The sequence below is a fragment of the Enhydra lutris genome, unplaced genomic scaffold (assembly GCF_002288905.1).
Source record: "Enhydra lutris kenyoni isolate GAN:26980312 unplaced genomic scaffold, ASM228890v2 scaffoldscaffold50, whole genome shotgun sequence".
In the NCBI taxonomy this organism is placed as follows: domain Eukaryota; kingdom Metazoa; phylum Chordata; class Mammalia; order Carnivora; family Mustelidae; genus Enhydra; species Enhydra lutris.
The window spans coordinates 6,817,665-6,841,689 of record NW_019154134.1 but is presented as its reverse complement, the minus strand read 5'-3'; the positions used below and the strand labels follow the sequence as shown (position 1 = coordinate 6,841,689).

Sequence of the window (24,025 nt, the reverse complement as noted above, 5' to 3'; positions counted from 1 at the left end):
TATTTATTTGACAGAGAGAAATCACAAGTAGGCAGAGAGGCAGGCAGAGAGAGAGGAGGAAGCAGGCTCCCTGCTGAGCAGAAAGCCCGATGTGGGGCTTGAACCAGGACCCTGGGATCATGACCTGAGCCCAAGGCAGATGCTTAACAATTGAGCCACCCAGGCGCCCCCACATTTTGCTCTTAACCCATACTCTGTTGTCTTATCAAGAGGATGCATACTCCATTTGCAAATAAGATTATGAAGTCTTTGAGGACAGGGGCTAAGTATGTAAGTTTTCTGAAATCCCCTTTTTTTTAAAGATTTTATTTATTTATTTGACAGAGAGAAATCACAAGTAGGCAGAGAGGCAGGCAGAGAGAGAGGAGGAAGCAGGCTCCCTGCTGAGCAGAAAGCCCGATGTGGGGCTTGAACCCAGGACCTGGGATCATGACCTGAGCCGAAGGCAGCGGCTCAACCCACTGAGCCACCCAGGCGCCCCAGCCATTTCACAATTTTAATCTCTTTCACAATTTTAACTCTCTCTTAAAATTTAAAAACTTCTCTCTTGTCCCAATAAATTCACATGTATTAATTTACCCTTCAGATATGTCCCCACAAATGGGGAAAGAAGACTTTATAGTAATATTCACTGCCAGTTTTATTTTTAGTATCAAAAGGCTGAAAACTTATAGTCTAGTCATCCAAAGGGATACTGTACATTCTTAAAAAGAAAAGGGGTACAGTTTCAGATTAGGCATTATCTCCAAAATTTACCATTAAAAAAATAGAGTGACAACAGATTAGTGTGCTACCATTTGCTGAGAGGAGGATTAAAGTGCATACACGTGCACCAGCTATTTCTCCTCTAATTCATACAAAACTGTTAAGAGTGGGTAACTCTAAAGAGAATTAAATAACTGGGGGGGTTAAGACAACAGGACAATTTTATGTGTTTTTTTTTTTAAGTTTATTTATTTATTTACATAATCTCTACCCCCAACACGGGGCTCAAATTCATGACTCTGAGATCAAAAGTCACATGCTCAGGTCTCCTGGGTGGCTCAGTCGGTTAGGTGTCCAACTCATAACTTTGGCTCAGGTCATGATCTCATGGGACTTGGAATCAAGCTCTGCATCAGGCTCATACTGAGCATGACACCTCCTTGAGATTCTCTCTCTTTCTAAAGTCAATAAATAAATCTTTTAAAAAAAGGGGGTGTTGCATGTTCTACTGAATAAGCTAGGCAGGTACCCCAAAAACTTTGTTAATTAAATAAACTCATTACTTTAAACAGATTCTTTGTTTTCTCCCATTGCTAGGCCTAAATAAGGTAATACATTAAAAAATTATTTATAACTTACCAAATGCTAAGGATTCAGTAACTTAGTTATTACCATTATTCTTCTAAGTGTACCATAATTTAACCAGTCCTTGAATGTCAGACATTTAGATACTTTTTAGTCTTTTGCCACAATGTTACAACAAATTTCCATTTACAAATACTCATTTTGTGCATACACATTATCTGAATTTACCATGCACATGTTTTTGTTTTTAACAAAGAAAATATGTGTTATTTTTTACTTGACTTAAAAGTCTAAAGACAACATAGTACATGGAGACTATTAAAAAAAAACTCTGGCCTCAGCAATATATATACCCACTTTAAAAAAAATCTGTTAAGCTTGACATTAGATTTTTTTTAATAACTTTGGTTTTTTCTTCTCATTTTAAAATAAACTGATTCAGTGGTGCCTGGGTGGCTCAGTTGGTTGAACATGTGACTCTTGATCTCAGCTCAGGTCTTGATCTCAAGGTCATGAGTTCAGCCCCACTCTGGGCTCTATGCCCAGCATGGAGCCTACTTCAAAAAAATAAAATAAAATAACTCACAGAAAATAAAATGTTAATAATTTCTACATAGAAAGCTCTTAAAAAACCTGCAAAAAAGAACACTAAGATCCTATCAGATAAAGTGGTAAATAACAATGTTTAATTAACACAGGAAAAATTATTAAGTGTTCCAAAAGTAGTTCAACCTCTTAATCAATTTTTAAAAAATGAAGATACCTGTAGTGGTTTTACAATATATAAAAATTTTTCCATTTTCCTTCCCTTTTTCAAATATAGTTCCTAAATCTCTTTCCCCTTAAATGTGTGTAAGGCTGCCTTCATATGTGTGCAACCTATGCAGTCACACAGGGTCCCAAGGTAAAAAGAGCCCTTAGCTTGATTTAATGCTATGCTATATACAGTCTTAAAATTCACAATAATTTTTGAACAAAGGTCCCTGCGTCTTCATTTTGCACTGGTTCCAGAAAATGACATAGCTAGTCCTGAGTTTAGGGCAGACTAAGTGCTGAGTGATAAACAAAATATGGCAGAAGTGACTGAGACGGTTTTTAAAAGAGCCTCCTTGCTCTTTCTTGTCAATCACTCTAAGCAAGCCAGATGTCACTTCCTAAGGACAACCAAGGATCCTTATGGGAGCAGTACAGTCAAGCCTTCAGATGACAACAATTGTTGGCTGGTATCTTGCCTGCAGTCTTACAACAGACCTCAAGCCAAAAGGACTCAGCTAAACTGTTCACCAATTCCTTATCCCCAGTAACTATTAGGTAATAGTTACATTTTGAGTAACTAGGTTTTAGGTAATTTGTTAGGCAGCAATCCGTACCAAATGTCAGCAAAACGTATAGTGAAACTGGCATTCTCATATACTGCTGATAGAACTGTATATTGGTGAAAGCTTTAAGTATATACCCTTTAACATTAAACTTATAAAAACCTACTTTGAGGAAATGCTTAAAACATAAAAATAGAAAATCTTTATTTAAGCAAGCTGTTCATTATAATTTATGGTAGCCCCAAACTAGAAACAACCTAAATGCCACAAAATAGACATAAAATACATACACATAAACAATTTAAAAATGATTAAAAATCGGGGTGATTATGATATAAGCATTTTCTACATTATAAAGTTACATGTGAACAGATTATTATGAGGAACACCCTAAGTGCATTAAGCATTCATTTAAAACTACCAGAAAATATACCACCATTATGTTCACTATTTTATCTTTCTACTTCTATTATCATCTGATTTTAATATGCATGTTTCTTTTTTAAAAATAAGCGTGTTTCTTTTAAAAATATAAATTAACAGGGATTCCATAAAGATGATGATGAAAAAGTACACTTCAACCAAGTAACACTAATTATGTGACTGCACTGACTTATTCCCAAAGTAACTGAGAAAAATCTCTGAAGAAAACCTTGTTTTGAGTGGCATTCCAGATGTACATACCCAAAAGAAAACTTTCTGGCTTCCAGATAGATCTGATTGATCAGTTCTCGAGTTGGTGCTACAATGATGCACTCTGGTTCCTGCAGCTCTTTAAAACGACTGGCTGTTATTCCATCACGCATCATATGTGCCAAAATTGGCAAGAGAAAAGCTGCCTAGAAGTTGAATTACATAATTTACAAATTTATAATACACCATCCTTCTCCCTGTAGAAAGAAATCTATTCCTTAATCCCTTACAGCTTCTAGATTCTTCTTCCACCTTGCTGGTAAATTTAATATGAGAGAGGAAAACAATTATTTCAGTGAGTTTTTGATAGACACATTTCAGTTATTTAAAAAGCATACCCATGAATTCTAAATAATTAACATAAGCTTATTGAGGGTAATGTACACATAACTTGATGTAAATCAGTGCATTTAGCAATTACTCTAAATGAATTCCTTTTGGAGTAGAGCTAAAATTATCACAGGATACATGACAAAAGTGGTACACAAACAACAAAAATTGGGAAATCATTCATTTGGATTACTCACCCTTAGTAAAATTAATGTGGCAAGTGACATTTTGTGCTAGTTTTCTCATTAAGCAAATCAGACAGTAAAATCTACTTCTAAAACTATGTGTAGGTCATCCATCAGCTGCTATATTATACAACTCCTTTATTATCCTTTCAATTCTACTACAGAGGCTAATAAAAGTTGAAATAGCATGACCCATAATTCTTTGATTCAGAAAGGATTGGCTTTTAGACTCATCTCAAGGAACTCCATTTAACAGACAGATCCCAAAGGTAAGTTCTAAGACCAACCTGATCCCATCAGAGCTCTTTTAGATAGCGTAACCTGAAGTTACTCCATATTAAAGACCAGGTACAATGCATATTGCTATTTCTCATTCTTTTGACTCCAAAACTTTATCAGCTTTATTATACAACTTATTTTCTCTCTTTCTCTGCGTTTTATAACCTCTGATGCTTTGACCGTCAATCATTTTGTTATATATATATTTTTAAGGGGGTAGGGCAAAGACAGAGGGAGAGAGAAACCCAAGCAGGCCCCATGCCCAGCACAGAGCTCGATGAGGGGCTCGACCTCACAACCATGAGACCATGACCTGAGCTGGACATTTAACCAACTGAGCTACACAAGCGCCCCTCAATCATTTTGTTTTAGACACCAGCATCTTCCAGGAATTGAACAGCCTTAAAATGGATTAAACATCTATAAACTGCAACACTATTCTAGAAATAGTTCTAAATTCTTTCTTCAGAAGTATACAAACCCCCTTTGGGGCTCAGATAGTTGAGCTTCTGCCTTTGGCTCAGGTCCAAGCCTGGCATTGGGCTCCCTGCTCAGTGGGGAGCCTGCTTCTCTCTCTCCCTCTCTTCTACTGTTCCCCCTGCTTGTGTTCTCTCACTCTCTGTCAAATAAATAAATAAATAAAATCTTCAAAAAAAAAAAAAGAAGTATATGAACCTCAATAAAACCAGAAATCAGAAACAAAACAATGAGTACTTTTAACAGTTCACTGAAATCATCAACCTTCGATCCAACAAAAAAGACAAACTACTTGAGAAGAACTAAAGTTCAAAAATTATTAATAATTTGATTATGGGGCAGACTATATATGGGGAAAAGGACTTACAGTCTTTCCAGACCCTGTCTGAGCACAAGCCATCAAATCTCGTCCTGCTAATATAATAGGAATACTGTATTTTTGCACAGGAGTAAGCTTAGTATAACCAGCTTTAGCAATGTTTTTATTCAGTGTCTGACAGAGATTAGCTTCCTCAAAAGTCTAAAAGAAAGGGGAAAGGGTATGATTAAATTCCATATATCATATGCAGAACATTCCATAAACATATTTCATTTGAGTAGTCTCAAGCTTTTGTTAACTCCACTTTATATACTAAAGTTACTTTACCAATATGCCCCCACTCAAAAATACTATCTACAGCCTGTATATTATTACTTGATGGAATTAAAGAGTATTCTCTATAGACACTAGTTCTAAGGACATTTTTTTCTGGCCCCTTAAAACCTGTAAAATATAAATATCTTGATCAGTAATAATGGCTCATTAACAACAGGGGACAACAGGCACCCCCCTACTACTTAGAATATCATTCTCCTAAGACAGATTTCTCATATACTTAAGCAGCAGAAATCTTTAATCCCTAGGAAAAATATCCTTTTTAGTAAGTTTAAATGAAGTTCTCATCCTAGTTTGGGAATGTGGGGATGAAATTTAATACTCTTTCAACATAGCCATTAATTCTACAAGTAGTATAAAGTAGACAAGGTTCTCAATTTCTGACCTAAAACATTATATGCTAAAAATGAAACTTTTGTATTCTGCAGAAATGTACCATATATGTTACAAACAAAGTATGTTATATAGTCAATACAGAAAAAATTATTATACTAACCAGAATTGCTGGTGGTGCATCATGTCCAGATACTTCTACAAGAATAGTATCATATTTGTCAAAGTTTATGCCTGTCTGATAATGTGCAAAGATGGAGTCCTCATCCTCAGGTGGAGGAGGTGGTATATAGGTCACCTTTGGTCCTTAGAATTCAAATAAAAGATAGAGCTTACTTTACAAGGACCAAAAGAAAAGTAAGAGGGAAAACAAAAACTGAAAATCAAATTTTAAATACTGAAGAACTTCCCACTGTTTACCATTAAAATTCACTTCAAATTAAAAAAAAATGTAACTCTGCTCTTTTCATTTTTATTAAAATGCAACAGACGTTCATGTGGCTCACATAAAAATTATTATACCTTGAGTATCACCACTTTCTCCTCCTTCAGCTTCTGACTTCCAAGAATCTTAAAGGCAATCAAACCCAAAAAAGAGTTAAATTTTTTTTTAGTTTAGAGGTGAAAGAGCTTTCACTGTAAAAATCAAACACCTTATCTAAAGTAAAACTTACTTTTTCCAGAGCCTGTTACTACTTCTTCATTTAAACCTTTGTAACCACCTAATAAAAGAAATTCATACCGATAATTAGTCAAGACACAAGGTTATGCACATCTTTATTTTCACTGCTTGTCTTCAAAGAGAACAAGTTCTAAAAATGGACAGACATCTTTAAAGTCCTTCATACAAATTAGACAATTAAGATAAATAGAATCCTTAACAACTTTAGGTTTAATATTAAAAATGCTCATTTTATGTAGATGATACTGATTTATGTTATCAGTTTTTGTTTAAGCTACTCAGTCCCTTTCCTAGTTCCTATATTTCTGAGCAAAGGAATGTATTTTCTTCTTTTTTTTTTAGGAATGTAGTTTCTAAATGAACTAAAAGTCCATCTGTATGGGGGAATCCCCACTACTATTCCCAGGTTGTATGACTGAGCAGGACTCAGAATATAGTCATACTCACAGCTAGGATTTATTACAATGAAAGGACAGGAAGCATCAGCAAAGGGAAAAGGTGCATGGGGCAAAGTCCAAAGATAACCAGATAAGAGCTTCCCAGAGTCCTCTCCCACTGGTGTCACAAAGAATACACTTAATTACCTAGCAACAAGTTGTGAAAACATGTTGGAAATGTTGCCTACCAGAGAAGTTCTTTAGGGACTCAGTACCCATGGTTTTTTATTAGAGGCTGAAAATGCAGCCACCACTTTCTGCCTGGCACATACCAATATTCCAGACTCCAGAAAAAAAAAGCTGGTATTAAAACTACATTGTTGTAAAAATACTCCAGGCACACTAAGCCATTCTCAAACTAGTTAGGGTGGTGAGAACCCTCCTCAAATCCAATTTCCCAGATGCCAGGAAGAAAAACAACTTTGTAAGAAGGACATTCAAAGAAGAGAAGTCAGGCCTGTCATGTTAACTATTTCCCATACACTACCTTCATGGTTTTAAATAACTAGTCCTCTTATCGTGCCACTTTCCAGTATTATCACAAAAAAGAATAAGGACTGCATCCGATTTGAAAATCTAACTAGATACATTATCACATGTAAACTCTCTTTCTTGTCCTGAACATCCACAGATCTTTAAATCCTTTACCCAACAGGATTTGAGCATTTGTAGATATGGTTTAACTAACCATTAATAACTTCTTTATGAAGAATCTAAGAATCAAGGTGGGAAACAGAGGTAGTTCAAGGGAGTCATCTCTTTGAATGCTCTCAGACTACTAATGATCACTTTGGATTTTTCAGAGATATCAAATAAATTTTATTATTTTCCTAGTCCAGAAAGCATTTTAACTTTTATATTACAACATTTAAATATTATAACTCTGAAAAAAATTTTCATAGTACAAAATCATGTATACTGAACTTTCTTTATGCCTTATACCAAATCAAATTAACTATCTCATAAGAAAAAACATATTGTTTTAATATAAGAACACATACATACAAACATATTTCAATCTTCAACATCTGCACAGGATCCTATTTTAGGGCGATATGATTTATTAAACCATTATTTATTGATGAATTTTGGTTGCTTTTCAGTTTTTATTATAAATGAAGCTTCAGTGAACACCCTTGTGTATACATTGAGCAAATACATCTATGGTATATAATCCCCATAATGGAACTGTTACACAGAGGAGTATTAAGTAATACTCCAAAACAGGCTGAGCATATGTCTGCTCCTCAATATGTGTTAAAGCACTAACAGTCACCAAACCTTTAACATCAAAAATGAAATTAGGATTACTATAACGTTAACTATTTATAGGTAAACCAAGTAAGAACTCACCTCGTCCACTTCCACTGCCACTTCTGCTTTGGGAAGTGTCACCATTACCTGTAATGCATTTTTTTTTTTTTTTACAGATTATTTAGAGAAAACATAGTTCACCATTTTTTTTAAACACAGCTCTCTTCTTTAAACACATAAACCAAATAGCTATTTCTATTCAAATATTGAGTGTTACAGATTCCTGGTCCCTTCATCCATCCATCTCTTAATTCTACATTTAATTTAAATCTTTTCCTTATTTGAACATTTTGTTTAAAGACTTTTCCTTTCTTTAAGAGAGTTTTAGATTTACAGAAAAATTGAAGGAACAGAAATTTCCAATATACCGCCTCCTGCCCCACATTTGAACAGCCTCCCTGTTATCAATACCCCCCACCAGTGTAGTACACTTCTTAAAACTGATGAACCTAAGCTGATATGGCATAATCGAAGTTTACATGAGGGCTCACTCTTGGTGTTGTACATTCTATGTGTTTGAACAAATATAAAATGACATGTATCCACCATTAATGTATCACACAAAGTCTTTTCACTGTCCTAAAAAAAAAAAAAATGCTCCGTGCTATTCATCCCTCCTCCCCCAACCACAGGCAACCACTGATCTTTTTACTCTTTTCCAGAGTTGTTTCTTTTCCAGAATGTCATACAGTTGGAAATTATACAGTGTGTAGCCTATTCAGATTGGCTTCTTTCATTTAGTAATATGCGTTTGGGGTTCCTCATCTTTTCATAGATGGATAGCTCATTTCTTTTTGTTCTTCAATAATATTCTATTGTCTGGATGTGCCAGTTTATCCACATTTGCACATTTTTAGCAACAATTGGGCTTTTTAAAAAATTTTCTCTTCAAATCTCCTAACTCAGGTTCCCTTTGAAACCACTAAAACTTCATTTTGCTTCCTCCAATTAAAGGTATAATTTACACATCAAATTAACTGGTACATAAGAGAGAAAAATTAATTCACAGCGTACACATTTTCTAAGGAAGGCAAAGCTGCGCATGTATTTTTGTCTGCAGATCTACAAAGCAGACAAAATCATGAGCTAACCTACTATACTCGAATGTGCCTATTAGGTTACTAACTGTAGAGCTAAAAGCATATATGAATTGTTAACATTCAATAAGAAATTCTATTTCTGGGGCACCTGGATGGCTTAGTTGGTTAAGTGTCTGCCTTCCTCTTATATCATGATCCTAGGGTTCTGGGATCCAGCCCCACAACAGGCTCTTGGCTCAGTAGGGAGACTGCTTCTCCCTGTGCCCCCTCCCCGCCCCAGCTCATGCTCACACTGTCTCTCTTGCTCTCTGACATAAATAAATCTTTGGAAGGAAAGAGGGAAGGAAGGGAGGGAGGGAAAGAAAGAGAAACGGAGGGGGGAAAGAGGAAAAGAAAGAGAGAGAAAGGAAGGAAGGAATTAAATTACTTCTAGGGGCGTCTGGGTGGCTCAGTGGGTTAAAGCCTCTGCCTTCAGCTCAGAGGGTCATGATCCCAGGGTTCTGGGATCGAGCCCCACATTGGGCTCTCTGCTCAGCGGGAGCCTGTTTCCCTTCCTCTCTGTCTACTTGTGATCTCTGTCAAATAAATAAATAAAGTCTTAAAAAAAAAAAAGAAATTAATTTTATTTCTCACCTGCGCCACTTAATGCTGGTCTTCTAGAACCAAAAAGGCCACCAGTGCGCTGTGTTCCCTCATCTTGTTCATATTCACTATCTATATTTATACATAATAAAATGAGATTCTGTTACTTTGAAGAAGTTTTAAAACCATATAGTATAGAGGAGAAAATAAAGTCACAGTGCCAGAAGTTTAAAGATGTGAGGCAAAATAGTTTAAATTTTAAAGGAATCACAATGAGCTTTTTTCAAAGTACCATACAAAAGATTTCTCCACAAATTATTTCCTTCAATTATAATTACTTCCTTAAAGTTTTTATTTTATTAAAATTATTTCATTAAAGCAGTTAGGGCCAATGCTATGTTAAAATATCATATAAGCAAAAGTTAAATAACCTCCAAAAACTAAACTGTTACTGCTCTAGAAACTTCACATTGCATGATCTTATTAATTATTCTCCAGAATAGGACACCCCCTTGCTCCCACTATTGCCAGATCAAACCTTCTAAGTCCTGAACAACAACCCCTAGGCCCCTACACTTTTTAAAAAGTGACAATTCACTGATCTCCTACACATCTATTAAATCATTATTACAAATTTAATTTTAACTTCCAAAACCACTAATCTATCCTCCTCCATTAAGAGGCAAATGCAATCCAACAATGACTTCTGAAGTCAATACCCCTAGCTCCAAGAAATGATGGCTGGAGTAATTTAAAGTAGAAAGCCATATTAGTGAAAGAAGGTATATTGGGTGGGGGTGGGGTGGGGAGGTAGAACCTTAGAGAAGGCCACCTCTTTCTAAGGCTAGCTGTCATTATCAAGTCCCTAAAACCCTTAGAAATAGTAAATAAGATTAAAGAGCTGAGTCACACAAATTTCTAGAAAGATCATATATTCAAAATAACAAGTATGCAATTAGATATGGGTCTCAAAAATAATGTTATATACAATGTAGATGATTATGTACCAGTCACTCTGCTAAGCTACTCTCATACAATCCTCTCAACAACCTTATATGTTATATATGAAGGAAATGATGAAAAATAAAACCTAACAGATAAAGCACACCATTTGCAATTCACTACTAACTTGGACTTCCTAGACCAAATCCTCCACGGCAACCTCGGAAACTACCTCTTCCACCTCTTCTGGATGACCCTGAAGCTTCTGAATCATTTCCATCTTGATAGCCTATAATATTAAAACAACACACAAGAACAATACAAAACAACAGCAAAAAAATCTTGGAGAAATGGTGGCCAAATTTAATTTAAGCCTTGCATAATTCAATGACTTTAAATATTCTAAGGCATTAAGAGTTAGTAAAAAGAAATGCCATATTTGACCTATAAATGTTCAACTTTACTAAAATAAACAAACACAGCTATAATTTTTTTAAAAAAATACTGCTTGCTTTGAGAATCAAAACTCTTCAGGTGCTGGCTGGCTTAGCTGGTAGAATACATGACTCTTGGTTTCAGGGTCATGAGCTCAAGACCAAGTTGGCAGCACAGTTTATTTAAAAAAAAAAAAAAAAAACCAAACCTAAAAATGACTAAAAGAAAAAAGTGTCACTTGTAAAAAAATGAAAGTTGCCACAACTACATCAATGGCAAGATTTCCACAATGCAGAGAAGGATTAGATAAATCTAGGTTTATATTTCTTCCTTACAGAAAACAGTAGAACATCTTACTCAAAGCACAGACATACAGGCATATATAAAGTCTGATTTCCTGCTATAAATAACGTGTTAATTCAACTGAATACCAAAAATCGGTATTAACAGTACTAGTAAAATCTGACCCCCCTAGAGCAGAATGAGATCAGTTCAAAACCAAAATGTCAACTGGGCAGAAAATAAAGAAAGTGATATTTACTTTATGAACTTGCCACTATTTACAACCAAAGAAACTGACCAATAAAGGTAAAAATTCTCCATATGTTTCTTGATATTGAATATATGTGTTTTCAAAACCTATTTCTAAAATTGGACAGACTTAATTCAAGGTAAATTCAGAGTTATACATCTACTACCTAAAACTTACAGATCCTCAATCTGGCAATAATCTACCAATAATTACACTTATATTTCAATTACAAATTATTTATTTGTGCCCCTTTATCTTGGAATAAGCCTTGTTGGGGTTTCTCTCTTTTCAAGAAACGGTTTATCTTTTTGGTATGTTTCTTTTTAAGGTATGTTATTTTGATGTATGCACATGAATAAATAAAATATATAAAACATATATACAAGTTTCAAATACAATAAAATGAAAACATATGGACCCACAATACCCAACTTAAAACTAGGAATGTTCCCAAAACCTCTGGAGCCCCAGCCCCTAGATAGTCTTTTGCCATGTAAATTCCACCCCCACCTTTCCCAACCAATATCCTGAATTGGTTTTCATTTCCTTGCTCTTATTTTAATTTTACCAACTATGTACATAACTTTCTGCAATGTCTCTAGTTTTGTCCTTGAGCTTTATGTAACAATCATATAGAATATATTCTTTGTCTTGCTTCTTTAATCCACCTTTGTTTCTGTTGATGTGTGAAAATGTACTTCACTTTTACTGATGAATAACATTCCATTGTATGTTTCATTTATGTCTATTATCTAATTCCCTTCTACTGAGTTTTTAATTAAGTTGAACATTGAGCTCACTAATTTCTTTTCTACTCTATACATTTAAGACTGTAAACTTTCCTCAAAAAGTTGGCTGCTTTAGCTGTATCCCTTAAGTTTTCATGTTTTTATTGTCCATTCAATTCTAAATACTTTATTATTGCCATATAAATTTTAATTCATAAATTGATAAATTCACAGTTCCCAAATCACAAGGGTTAGGCTTTTCATTACTGATTTCTACTTTCATGAAACTTTAACAAGAGGACAGAGTTTGTAATAAATTCTATGATATATTTTGGGACTTCCTTTTGGCTTTAATAGATGGTAAAATTGTATTTTTTATATGCTGTAAAAGAATGTGTAATTTATAATATGGGCCATATTATTCCCAACAAATTTCAAATCAAGCTTAGTAATTGGTATTCAAAACTTCTATAGTTACCATATTCTTAATCATTTCTGGTCTGCTCATTTTTTTTTTAAAGATTTTATTTATTTATTTAACAGAGAGAGATCACAAGTAGGCAGGGGGAGGGGGGTGTGGGCAGGGGTGGGGAGAAGCAGGCTCCCTGCTGAGCTGAGAGCCCAATGCGGGGCCCGATCCCAGGACTCTGAGATCATGACCTGAGCCAAAGGCAGAGGCCTAACCCACTGAGCCACCCAGGCTCCCCTGGTCTGTTAATTCTATCAGTTCTAAGGGGAAATGGGGGGGGGGCACCTAAGTGGCTTAGTGGTTAAGCTCCTGCTTTCAGCTCAGGTCAGGACCTCAGGGTCCTGAGATAGATAGCACCCCATGTGGGGCTCCCTGCTCAGCATGGAGCCTGCCTCGCCCTCTGCCCCACCCCCTGCTCATGCTCTGTCTCAAATAAAATCTTGAAAAAGAAAAATCTTACGATTAATGGTTTAACTAGAACTTGCAAATTTTCCATATAATTATATATACTCCTATTTTATATAGTTAAGAATATTGTTAGATTTTCAAACCATGTTCCAAACTGTAATATCTTCTCAGTGAACATGACTTCTATCATTAATTATTTTTTTATTCATAATATATCTGCTTTAGGGTCTGTTTTGTCTCTTAAACTTCTACTGGGGTTAGTACTGGACTGACATTTTTTCTCTTTGTTTTCAACTATGCATTGACACAAGTTTACTGTCAATATATATTATGATTACTAATGTATCAATTCCTGCTTCTGTCATCCTATTTTGTGTTTTACCTTCCCTGAATTTTTTCAATGTTTTTTTTTGTTTTCCTTTCTGTCCTTCTATTGATTTCCTAAACACTGCATTTTGTGCTTTTAATGATATTCTTCAATTTCAGCATGAATATTTAAGAAATATTTATCTTCAACCTTGTCTCCTTCCTCAAAGTCCCAGCTTTCTATCCTATTGGATTTCCTCCATTGCTTAAGTTATACATTATATCTTTTTTCTTATTATGCTTCAATTTTACCATTTTTAAGAAATTCTGAAATTAGGTTCAATCTGTTCTCTTTCCCACTGAGCTGACAAAGAACTTAAGTCTTTTCATTTGCTAGTATTTTAGTTCTATCTTATTTCTAAAACCCCTAAATTAATGACATTATTACTATCTTCTAAAATACTTATTTAGGTTTACCAATATGTTTACCAATTTTAAAGTGTGTATTTATTTAGTTATGCTCATCATTGCTTCCTACATCTTTCTTGTTGCATACAGTTTCCTTCTTCTTAATATACATAATTCAGTAGTTCTTTCCTCAGTGGCCTGATAGTACTCAACACCATCTTTACCTGAATGGTGTTACTTCTCTACGACACCTAAATTATCCTATAGTAGTTTTGATTCAGAACTATTCTCCATCAGGATTCTACATTCTCTTCTATTATGTTCTCTACCTTTATTGAAAAATAAAAAAGTTCTGCAGTCGATCTTTTGTTCTTTTATAGATTTTCCTCTTTTAGCTCTAAATATTTTTATCTTCATAATTCTGCAATGTCAATACACATATAAGACTGTATTTTTTTAATCTGCTCAAGATTCTTGTGCTCTCTTAACTCTGGAAAAGTTTCTCAACTATTCTCTGAATAGTTTTCTTTTCCCTCCCTCTCCTCCTCCCATTTTCTCTGTTCTCGACTCAAGAGATATTAGACATATGTTAGAATAACAGAGCTTCTAATTCTATCTTCCATAACTGTCAAACTGTTTCATGTTTTCCATTCCCAAATTTAGAGAATTTCCTCAGATCTATCTTTGGACTCACTAATTCCACTCATCTTTGTTTAATCTGTTTAATCGATTCATTATGCTTTTAATCACTACTGCTTTCTGTAAATTCAATTTGGTTCCTTTTCAAAACTAAATTCTCTAGTGAGCAAATGACTACAAAATGACTCAGTACCTCCGGTATCTACAGCTTAATAATTCCATACACAGGAGAAACACAAACATTTAAATGAACTTGCTCTTTTTTTCCCATAGCTCATGCCAATTTCTAGTTATACGAGGAGCATAATAACTGGAGGTAAAAAGATCATGGAAGTTATACAGAAATAAAAGTCTGAATGATTTTCTTCTTAGAAGGTAGGGACAGAAACTCTACATACTCCTACATATCCTACATGGTGTTAAAAATAATTTGTTTTTAAATAAATAGGTTAAAAGGTTAAGTAAAACACTATTAAAGTTAAAATGAATGAACTAGAACTGTACTTTCAATATATAAATCTTAAAAACATGGGAAAAAAAAAAAAGTCACAAAAAAGGGGAGGGAGAGGAGTGTGCCTGGCTGGTTGAGTCAGTAGAGCATGCAACTCTTCACCTCAGAGTTTTAAGTCTCAGCCCCCCAATGGGTGTAGAGATTACTTAAAAATAAAATCTTTTTTTAAAAAATCACAAAAAGATAGGTATAATAAACTTTTATAAAAGTATGAATAAGAAGTATACACTATATAACAATGTTTTAAAAGGTTACCTCTGGGGGAAAAGGATATATAAAACACAAAGGAAAGATAGGTCCTCTAACAACTATGTAATTTTTTTTCTATATTTGAAGTATACATGAAAAAATGTTTCTGTTAAATTCAGGTAGTGGTATATAAGTATTTGTAATAGAATATTCTATGCTTTTCTGAGTTCTTGAAATATTTCAGAATTTACCACTCTAAATGTCACTTTTCATAAAATAACATTAATATATTTTTAAAGGTGACATTAGTCCTTCCATGAATTCTGCATTTCATAAGGGACAGCTGACAATCTCTTGCAGCCTTTTAAAGATGTCTGCTAACGATCTTCAGAAAGGAATAAGTTTATAAATCAGTTAAACTTTGTGTAAAAGAAACATGAACATCTTTTCTTCATTTAAAAAAGTACTTACCATAAATTTAGCGAGGTCACTCAACCTTCAATATATAAAATTCAATTGTATTTCTATATACTAGCAAACAAAATGAAAATTTTTAAATGATATGGATCACTGACATCAGCGAAAATGGCAAAGCAAGAAACTCCAAATACTGCTACTCCAAAAAAATGCAGAAAAATTGTCAGAATTAACATTTTCTAAAATGAAAATTAATCAAACTTGTGGTAACCCAGAGAATTTTTTTTTAACCCAGAGAACAGTGAACTCTGTGGCATATTTCAACTTACTTCAGTCCCATCTCCTGGCAATTCCACTTCTAGGCATATATTCAAAAGATGCAAGGACTCAAACAGATAAATACATATGAATGTTCATAGAAGCATTATTCACAATAACCAAAGTAAGTAAAAACCCAAATGTTCATCAATAGATGAATGGATAAAATGTGGTATTATACATACAATGGATTCAGCCATAAAAGAAATATACTTTGTTCAGACATACGCTACAACATGAATGAACACTGAAATCATTATGGTAAGTGAATTAAGGCAGACACAAAAGGGTCAATGTTGTATGATTCCATTCAACTGAAATATCTAGAATAGAGGCAAATTCAAAGAGAATATAGAATAGAGTTTACCAGGAACTCAGGGGGACAAGATAAGGAGACGTACTATATAATGGATATAGATTTCTGCTTTCAATTTTGGAAATGGAAAGTGGTGACAATTGCATAATACAGTAAATGTACTTAATGTCACTTAATTTTACGGTTAAATGTAATTAAAATGGCAAATTTTATGTCATAGTTATTTTGTCACAAAAAAAGAGTAGAAAATTTCTCAAATTTGATGAAAATATAAATTCACACATCCAAGAATCTTAACCAACTCCCAGCAGGACAAATTTAAAGAGATTTACACCTCTACCCTATCAATAATAAAACAAGAACAAATGGTGCTAGGACTAGATACTCACATGCAAAAGAATTATATTGGGGCCCTCCTTCACACCATATATAAAAATGAACTCAGAATGGATCAAAAAGCAGAATAAAATTATTAGAAGGAAACAGGTGAACATCTGCATGGCTTTTAATAGGCAAAAATTTCTAGATATGACACCAAAAGCACAACCAAGAAATTAAAAAACAGATAAACCAGACAGCAACAAAATTTTAAAAATGCTGTGCTTCAGAGGACTCCAGCAAGAAAATAAAAAGGTAATACAAAGAAAAGATAATATATCTGCAAATTATCTATCCAATAGCACATGTACCAAGACACGAAGAATTCTTTAAACAATAAGACACTGCAGTTTTTTAAATAAGCCAATGATTTATATAGTTCTCTCTCCAAAAACGATACACAAATAGCCAACACACATAGGAAAAGCTGTTCAACATAACAGCCATCAGGAAACCCAAAACAACAATGAGATACCATTTTACTCCCTCAAGGATCACAACCACCAAGAAGACACACAATAACAAAGATTGGTAAAGATACAGAGAAACCAGGACACTCATGCATTGCTGGAAGGAAGATAAATTGGTGCAGTTGCTGTGGAAAACAATTTGGCAGTTTTACTCATAGGTATATGCACCAGAAAAATTAAAACATATGTTCACATAAACCTTATATGCAAAGGTTGATAGCAGTATGTATCATACTAATAAGTCATAATATCCCAAAAGTAGAAACAACCCAATAATCAATCAACTGATGAACAAACAGAATGTGATATAGTTACACAGTGAAATATTACTCAGCCATTACAAATAATTAAGTACCATCACATGCTACAACATGGCCAAACTGCAAGATCATCCTAAGTGAAAGAACACACAAAAGACCACATATTACATAATTCCATTTATATGAAGTGTCCAGAATCAGCAAATCCATAGCTACAGAAAGTTGATTAATGGTTGCCAAAGGATGGAGATAAGAAAGAAATGGGTTTTGGCAGGGAAGAGACAAAGAAAATATTCAGGAATTAAATAGTGATGATGGGCATACAATACAGTGAATATATTTAAAACTACTCAAGTACACACTCAAAAATGGTGAAATCTATGTTGTATGGAGCATTAGATAAATAAAAAACATATGCAAGGGTGCCTGGGTGGCTCAGTTGTTAAGTGTCTGCCTTCAGCTCAGGTCATGATCCCAGGGTCCTGGGATCAAGCCCCACATTGGGCTCTCTCTGCTCAGTGGGAAGCCTGCTTCTCCCATTCCCTCTTCCTGCATCTCTGCCTATTTGTGATCTCTCTCTCTGTCAAATAAGTAAATAAAATCTTTAAAAAAATGCATAACAAAATATCAAATACAAAAAAACCCAAAGTATCAAATACTAATGTAAATAAAGATGTGTAATGACTCTCCAGTGAAAACTGCAAAACATAGCTAGGAAAAATTAAAGACCTACTTAAACAGGGATATTCATGGACTGAAAGGCTCAATATTGTAAAAATGGTCATTCTCCTCAAAATAAATGGAATCCCCAAAATATGCCATTAGGTTTTTTCCAAGAAATTGATCAACCAATTCTAAAAATCACATGCAAATGCAAAGAACTAAGAACAACTGAGGTAATACTTGGAAGACTTACACTACCAGATATTAGGATCTATTATGAAATTGTAGTAATTAGGCTATATAGCAAAGGTGCAAAAATATAGAAACTGACCAATGGAAAGGAACCATGTCCTGGGACAGTTCCATACACACTGTCACCTGTTTAGGACAAAGAAGGCCTGGTAGGACAGGAAAAGTCTTTCAGTAATTGATAAGGGATCAACTGGATACCCTTATGGGAAAAAAAATGTACCATGATCCCTATCTTACACCATATATATAAAAAAAAAAAAAAAAGCCCAGATGAATTACAATATGAAAGTGCACACTAAAAAGATAAAATTTTAAAGGAAAAATTTAAGAGTTTATCTTCATGACTTTAAAGTAAGCAAAGAGACTCCCAATATAAATGTTATCCAGGAGTTACTTTTACCATTTTTGCGAATTTTCTATAAGTTTTAAATCATTCACCAATGAAAAGGTAAAAATAGACACCCAATAGAAAAGATGGCAAAAGAATGGAATCAGCACTGTACAAAAGATGATGTAAAAATATCCAGTAAACTTATGAAGCACTGGACATGTCATTAGTCCATCAAGGAAAGGCATATTAAAACCACAGTAAGATAGACCACCACACACTCAGCAGAATGTTTAAACTCAAAGAAAAAGAAAATACCAGATGTTGGTGAGGATGTAGGAGTTATATCTTAGTATATCTATCTTGAAAACATTTCACAAGAGCTATTAAAGCAAAAAATATACAAAATCTATAAGGCATCAATTCTACTTCAGAATATATATCGATAGCACCAAAGAATGTCCACAGCAGCAGCTTCAAAATAGCCTAAAGCTGGAAGACATCCAAAGAACATCATTAGCTTAAGAGTAGAACCAAAGAGTCTATACAAGCAAAGGTAATAATCTACAACTGCAACCAACATTATGAATGCATCTCACAAACACATTAAGCAGAAGATGGACACAAAAGAGTATATTGCATGATTCCATTTCTATCGAGTACAAAAAAAATTAACCTATGCTGCTAAAAGTCAGATTAGAAGTTAACCATGGGATGGGAGGGTTGTCAGCAAAAGAAAATGAGCATAAAAGGGACTTCTAGAGGTGCCAATAATTTCTATTTCTTGATCTGGATGCTTGTGAACACAGTAAACCCAGGTGTGTTCAGTTAGTAAAAAATCACTGAGTTATACAGGTACAACATACACACATGTCTGGTGCTATATCAAGTTACATTTCAATATAAACTTAAATATGCTTATATTTATGCACGCATGTCTGTTATTGACCACCATGTGCAAATTTCCTATCTTCAAATGTATACAACTAAAGAGAATAGCAATCAGGGATATGCAAAAATGACTGTTTCCCTGCTAGTCACCCTGTATTAGTAAATAAGCAAGGATCAAGCACATAGAGCTGCAACTGGCTTTTGACTGCCTCACTTAAGTATGAATTAGATTAATTTAAAGAAAATACTGAGGAAGATATTCACTGTTCTGCAGAAAACAACCAAAAATTTAAAACTAAGAGCAATGTTTTAAAAACATTAGTGCTAAAAATTGCTTATTAAGCAGGGGTAGCAATTCTAGAGGATGAGTCTAGCTTTTTCTTATAGCTAAATTTCCTCCCCATCATTACATGTCCCCCTGCAATTATCGTTAAAAAAAACCAAAAACTTCAATTTATGAGACAAATAGCAAAACCTCCTTCACCACCAAATTCCTCCCCACCTCACAGCCTTAACATTGCTATAGTGAAGTCCCCACAAGTCCTAGTTGCACTAGGAAGGGCCTGGCATTCAATGGGCTAACTTTCTAATGGGTAAAAGAAAACGATGTTCCCAAGTCACAGTAAAAACACTGATGTATCTGATTATCATATAGTTCCTAAGAATAAACTCTTATAAGCAGATTTGCCCATTGTTAACAATTTAATAAGTTCACTATGTTTTTTGTGGGTTTTACTGTTGCTATTTTAACATGTCTACCCATAGGTTATCAAGAATTAAGTATGGTAATGTTTATACCACCTTATCTCAACTTTATTAGAGGCAGGATTAGCACAGTATGGTTAGAGCACTGCCAGACCTGAACAAAAAGTAATCTACAATTTCTTCACTCTCCCACATATCCAAATATTCTATTCAGAGACAAAGACATCCCAGTTCATAGATATTGTGACTGACCAGAACTCACAGTCCCTATTCTGTACTTCATAGCACATTCTGGAGATCTTCAGGGGATAAAAAATCCAGTGACATTAGAAAGCGTAAGTACAAATCATTCCAAAATGTGCTCCTTACCGCCTCTCTTGGAAAACCCTCTGCTCCGTGTTTGATTGTCTTCACAGTCATTATTAGATTCTTGAATAAAAATTTAACATGTGAATAGCATCTAAATAATTAACTTTAAAGTTGTAATATCTAAAGAATAGCACTATCGCAGGTAAAGTAGTGAGAAAAATGAGTATTTTTAAGTTAAAATATGGACATTTTAAATCTTCAAATAATTTTAGCAACAGAAACAAAAAGACATTATTCACTCAAATCCCTATACAAATCATTTAATATGCCTAAATGTTCAATGTTAACTGTATAATTGAGAATTCACTATTTCTCAAGTGCTACATACAGGCCAAAAAATAAGAATTTCATCAATATTGGTATGAATAAAAATGGTCTTAGAAATATCTAAACTATTAAAATAGTCAAGTAGAAATAAATGTAGGCCATCAGCCACTAGAAATACATGACTATTCTTTTTATAATACTGTCAATATTTCTGTAATATGCCTTTCTTACTGTATCTCAAACATTAGTGGGTTTTTTAAACATATGTAAATTTTTTCCCAATCATCCTAATGAAACAATTGGGGGATATCTTGGCTTTTCTGTTTTTAAGGATGTTATCAAGTAACATCATCAGTTTCTCAACAGTGGAATGCAAATCTCTACACTGAAGGTTGCCTAAGAATTAGCTGGAAGGTTTGTTAAAAATAAATTCCTAGAAAAAAATTACATCAACCAATCAATCAATCAATCAATCCATCCCTAGAATCCACCCCCAGAGATGTTTATCTTGAAAGTATAGAGTGAGAGCAACAAATGAATAATTTTTCAAAATTTAAAAACGTTACTAATATGACTTGAAGTAGTAACTTCAAGCTTTCTAGAAGATTCCAACAAAGCCACATTTGGGAAATACAGAAATGATTTCAAGAGACCTTTGTATATGTCATTAAATGTTTAAAATTTAAGAACTTTAAGTCATAGTAATGACATCAAGTGGCTAGACTGCTTAAAAGCTATGAGTTAAGTTCCTGTGCAAAAGTACTAATCTATTTAGCAACTAACCCAGAGCTCTTATTGCAGGCTCCTACTTGAAATGAAGTCAATAACTACCAAATATTCCTAAAGATTCATTTAATATCAAGACAACTTTCTGGGAAGCAGGATTTAATACTACAAGTGAGCTTATTAAGAAGGAAAGAATTTTGAAAAGAAAGTTGGCCAGCCCTGGAATAATGAGGACAACTAACATTTATTGCCTTATGTAAGAAAAAGCTGTAAATTAATTTGAGACCTGACAAGGACAAAGAGGTCTCCCATTAACTCTGTCCAGTTATTCCCCTAAAACAAACCTATATTTTGACCACACTGGGAATTAAAATAGCCTAATGATATTGGGAGAAGTTGGGTGATAAGTACAGCTACATTTGGAGAGGGGCAATGGAAACCCTCTGTACTATTTTTCTATTTTTTAACTTGTAATGAGTCTTATACTATTTCAAAATATAGTTATTGAAAAAAAATCTGTGGAGTTAGGAAATAAAGCCAAGCACCAACAAAAAAGAGATATTATCCAAAGATTAGCTACAACCATATTATATTATTACATAAAAATTAATTACAGAAAGTATGTAAAATATATATAACAGGTATGAAGTATAAATATTTAAAAACATAAACATAATATGATACATTAATTGAATATGTTAAACATATAGTAATAAATATATTATATATCTAATATATATTCATATAAATATATTACATGAAATTATTAATAATGAATAGTAATAACACATATAGAATTCAGTATGGTCTAGCACTGTTCTAAAGGAGTAATATGTACTGACTTTTTAAATTTTCACAAAAACCTTGTGAAGAGGGCATTATCCTCTTTTATAAATAGAAAAAATGAAATACAGATGTTAAATATGCTTTTTCAAGATAATACAACTGAGAAGAAGAGACTCTGGGTCTCAAATCTAGGGTGTCCAAATCCAAAATGAATGGTCCTTATCACTAACTATACCAGATGGAGGAAACTAGACTGCAGGGAAAATAACAACCACAAAAGATGCAATTTGTGTACAGAATAAAATCTTCTATCATGGTATCAAAATCTGCTCCTGGGCTTGCCAATAAAGCAAACCATTTTGGAGGAAAGTTCTCTCAGGTGCCATGGAAACTAGAATTTGTGCTCAAAAGTGCTCTCATCTACCACTGATAAGAGTCAACTGGGGAAGCAGGTCTTGGCTAAGTGAAAATGATCTTGAATATTCTTTTTTTTTTTTTAAGATTTTATTTATTTGTCAGAGAGAGAGAGCACGCACAAGCAGGTAGAGTGTCAGGCAGAGGCAGAGAGAGAAGCAGGCTCCCTGCTGAGCAAGAAGTCCAATGCGGGACTTGATCCCAGGACCCTGGGATCATGACCTGAGCAGAGGGCAGTGGCCCAACTGACTAAGCCACACAGGCATCCCTTAACTGGTTTTAAAAAGGGAGATTAGGTAAAATAGAAATGGAAAAGAATAAAAATGGTCTTTTTTCTTCTGTTAAATATTTGTCCTATGTTACATACATTTTCATTTGAATAAAATGAAAAAAGCATAGAAAATCAGGGAGAATGAGACTGACAATAACTTAGGGAACAGTTTTATTAGATATATTAAAACTCCATCTAATTCAGAGACCTGTACCCACAATTCCAAAGGGTTTTAAGGTGATCAGTCTAGGCTTGGTTTTGATTTTTAGAATCACTGTTAAGAGTGCAATGAAACTAAGACTCAAATATTTAATGAAGACAGATGGCATTTACTGTTTACCATGAATGTGTCCGATATTAAATTTCTTAATTTCATGCACATTTTCATTAAGTCTGCCTAACCACCTATAACAGGGATGTCCTCCATTCTGCAGAATAGCAAACTGTGGCTATGAGAAACTAAGCAACTAGCTCTAAGTCATTCAACTAGGGGGTCACAGAGCAGGGACAGGAAACAAAGTCTGCAACTCCAAAGATTCCACAGATAAGGCACCCCGGCGGCTTTGTTTGTTAAGCATCCAATTCTTGATTTCAGCTTAGGTCATGATCTCAGAGTTCTGAGACGTAGCCCTGAGTGGGCTCTGCACTAGGCATGGAGCCTACTTAAGATTCTCTCTCTCTTTCCCTCTGCCCCTACCCTCTACTCTCTTAAAAAAAAAAAAAAAAAAGACTCCACAGATAAGTGATTGCCAAACAAAAAAGCATCAGAGTCACCAGGGATGCTTTTTAAATACAGGTTCCAAGGCCTCACCCAAATCTGCTTCATCAGTTTCTTCTAGGAAAGCACTATTAATTATTGTAATCTATATTCTGGTAACATTACTCTATTCTCATCATCCTCTGTATTCCTCCAAACCAGTCTGTCAGTACCCCTGACAGAAATGTCTTGATTTCAACGCTCATCCACATTCTCATGAATCTTTTTCCACTGTCAAGAATAGGGACCTGCAT

General features: G+C 34.2%; 1 protein-coding gene across 3 annotated transcripts in view; it reads right to left on the bottom strand.

Moving 5' to 3' along the window:
• LOC111156931 (DEAD-box helicase 4) overlaps nucleotides 1-24,025 on the bottom strand; it is a 70,671-nt gene that overhangs the window by 11,296 nt on the left and 35,350 nt on the right. Inside the window, exons 6-14 of one of the 3 annotated variants that reach the window (XM_022518083.1) lie at nucleotides 20,551-20,610; nucleotides 10,746-10,847; nucleotides 9,668-9,748; nucleotides 8,034-8,081; nucleotides 6,236-6,283; nucleotides 6,084-6,131; nucleotides 5,725-5,867; nucleotides 4,941-5,093; nucleotides 3,294-3,448 (exon numbers count right to left, since the gene is read on the bottom strand). In XM_022518083.1, the coding sequence (XP_022373791.1) occupies nucleotides 3,294-3,448; nucleotides 4,941-5,093; nucleotides 5,725-5,867; nucleotides 6,084-6,131; nucleotides 6,236-6,283; nucleotides 8,034-8,081; nucleotides 9,668-9,748; nucleotides 10,746-10,847; nucleotides 20,551-20,610 (838 nt within the window). The remainder of the gene's footprint in view (nucleotides 1-3,293; nucleotides 3,449-4,940; nucleotides 5,094-5,724; nucleotides 5,868-6,083; nucleotides 6,132-6,235; nucleotides 6,284-8,033; nucleotides 8,082-9,667; nucleotides 9,749-10,745; nucleotides 10,848-20,550; nucleotides 20,611-24,025) is intronic. The other 2 variants (XM_022518085.1, XM_022518084.1) reach the window with 2 other exon arrangements.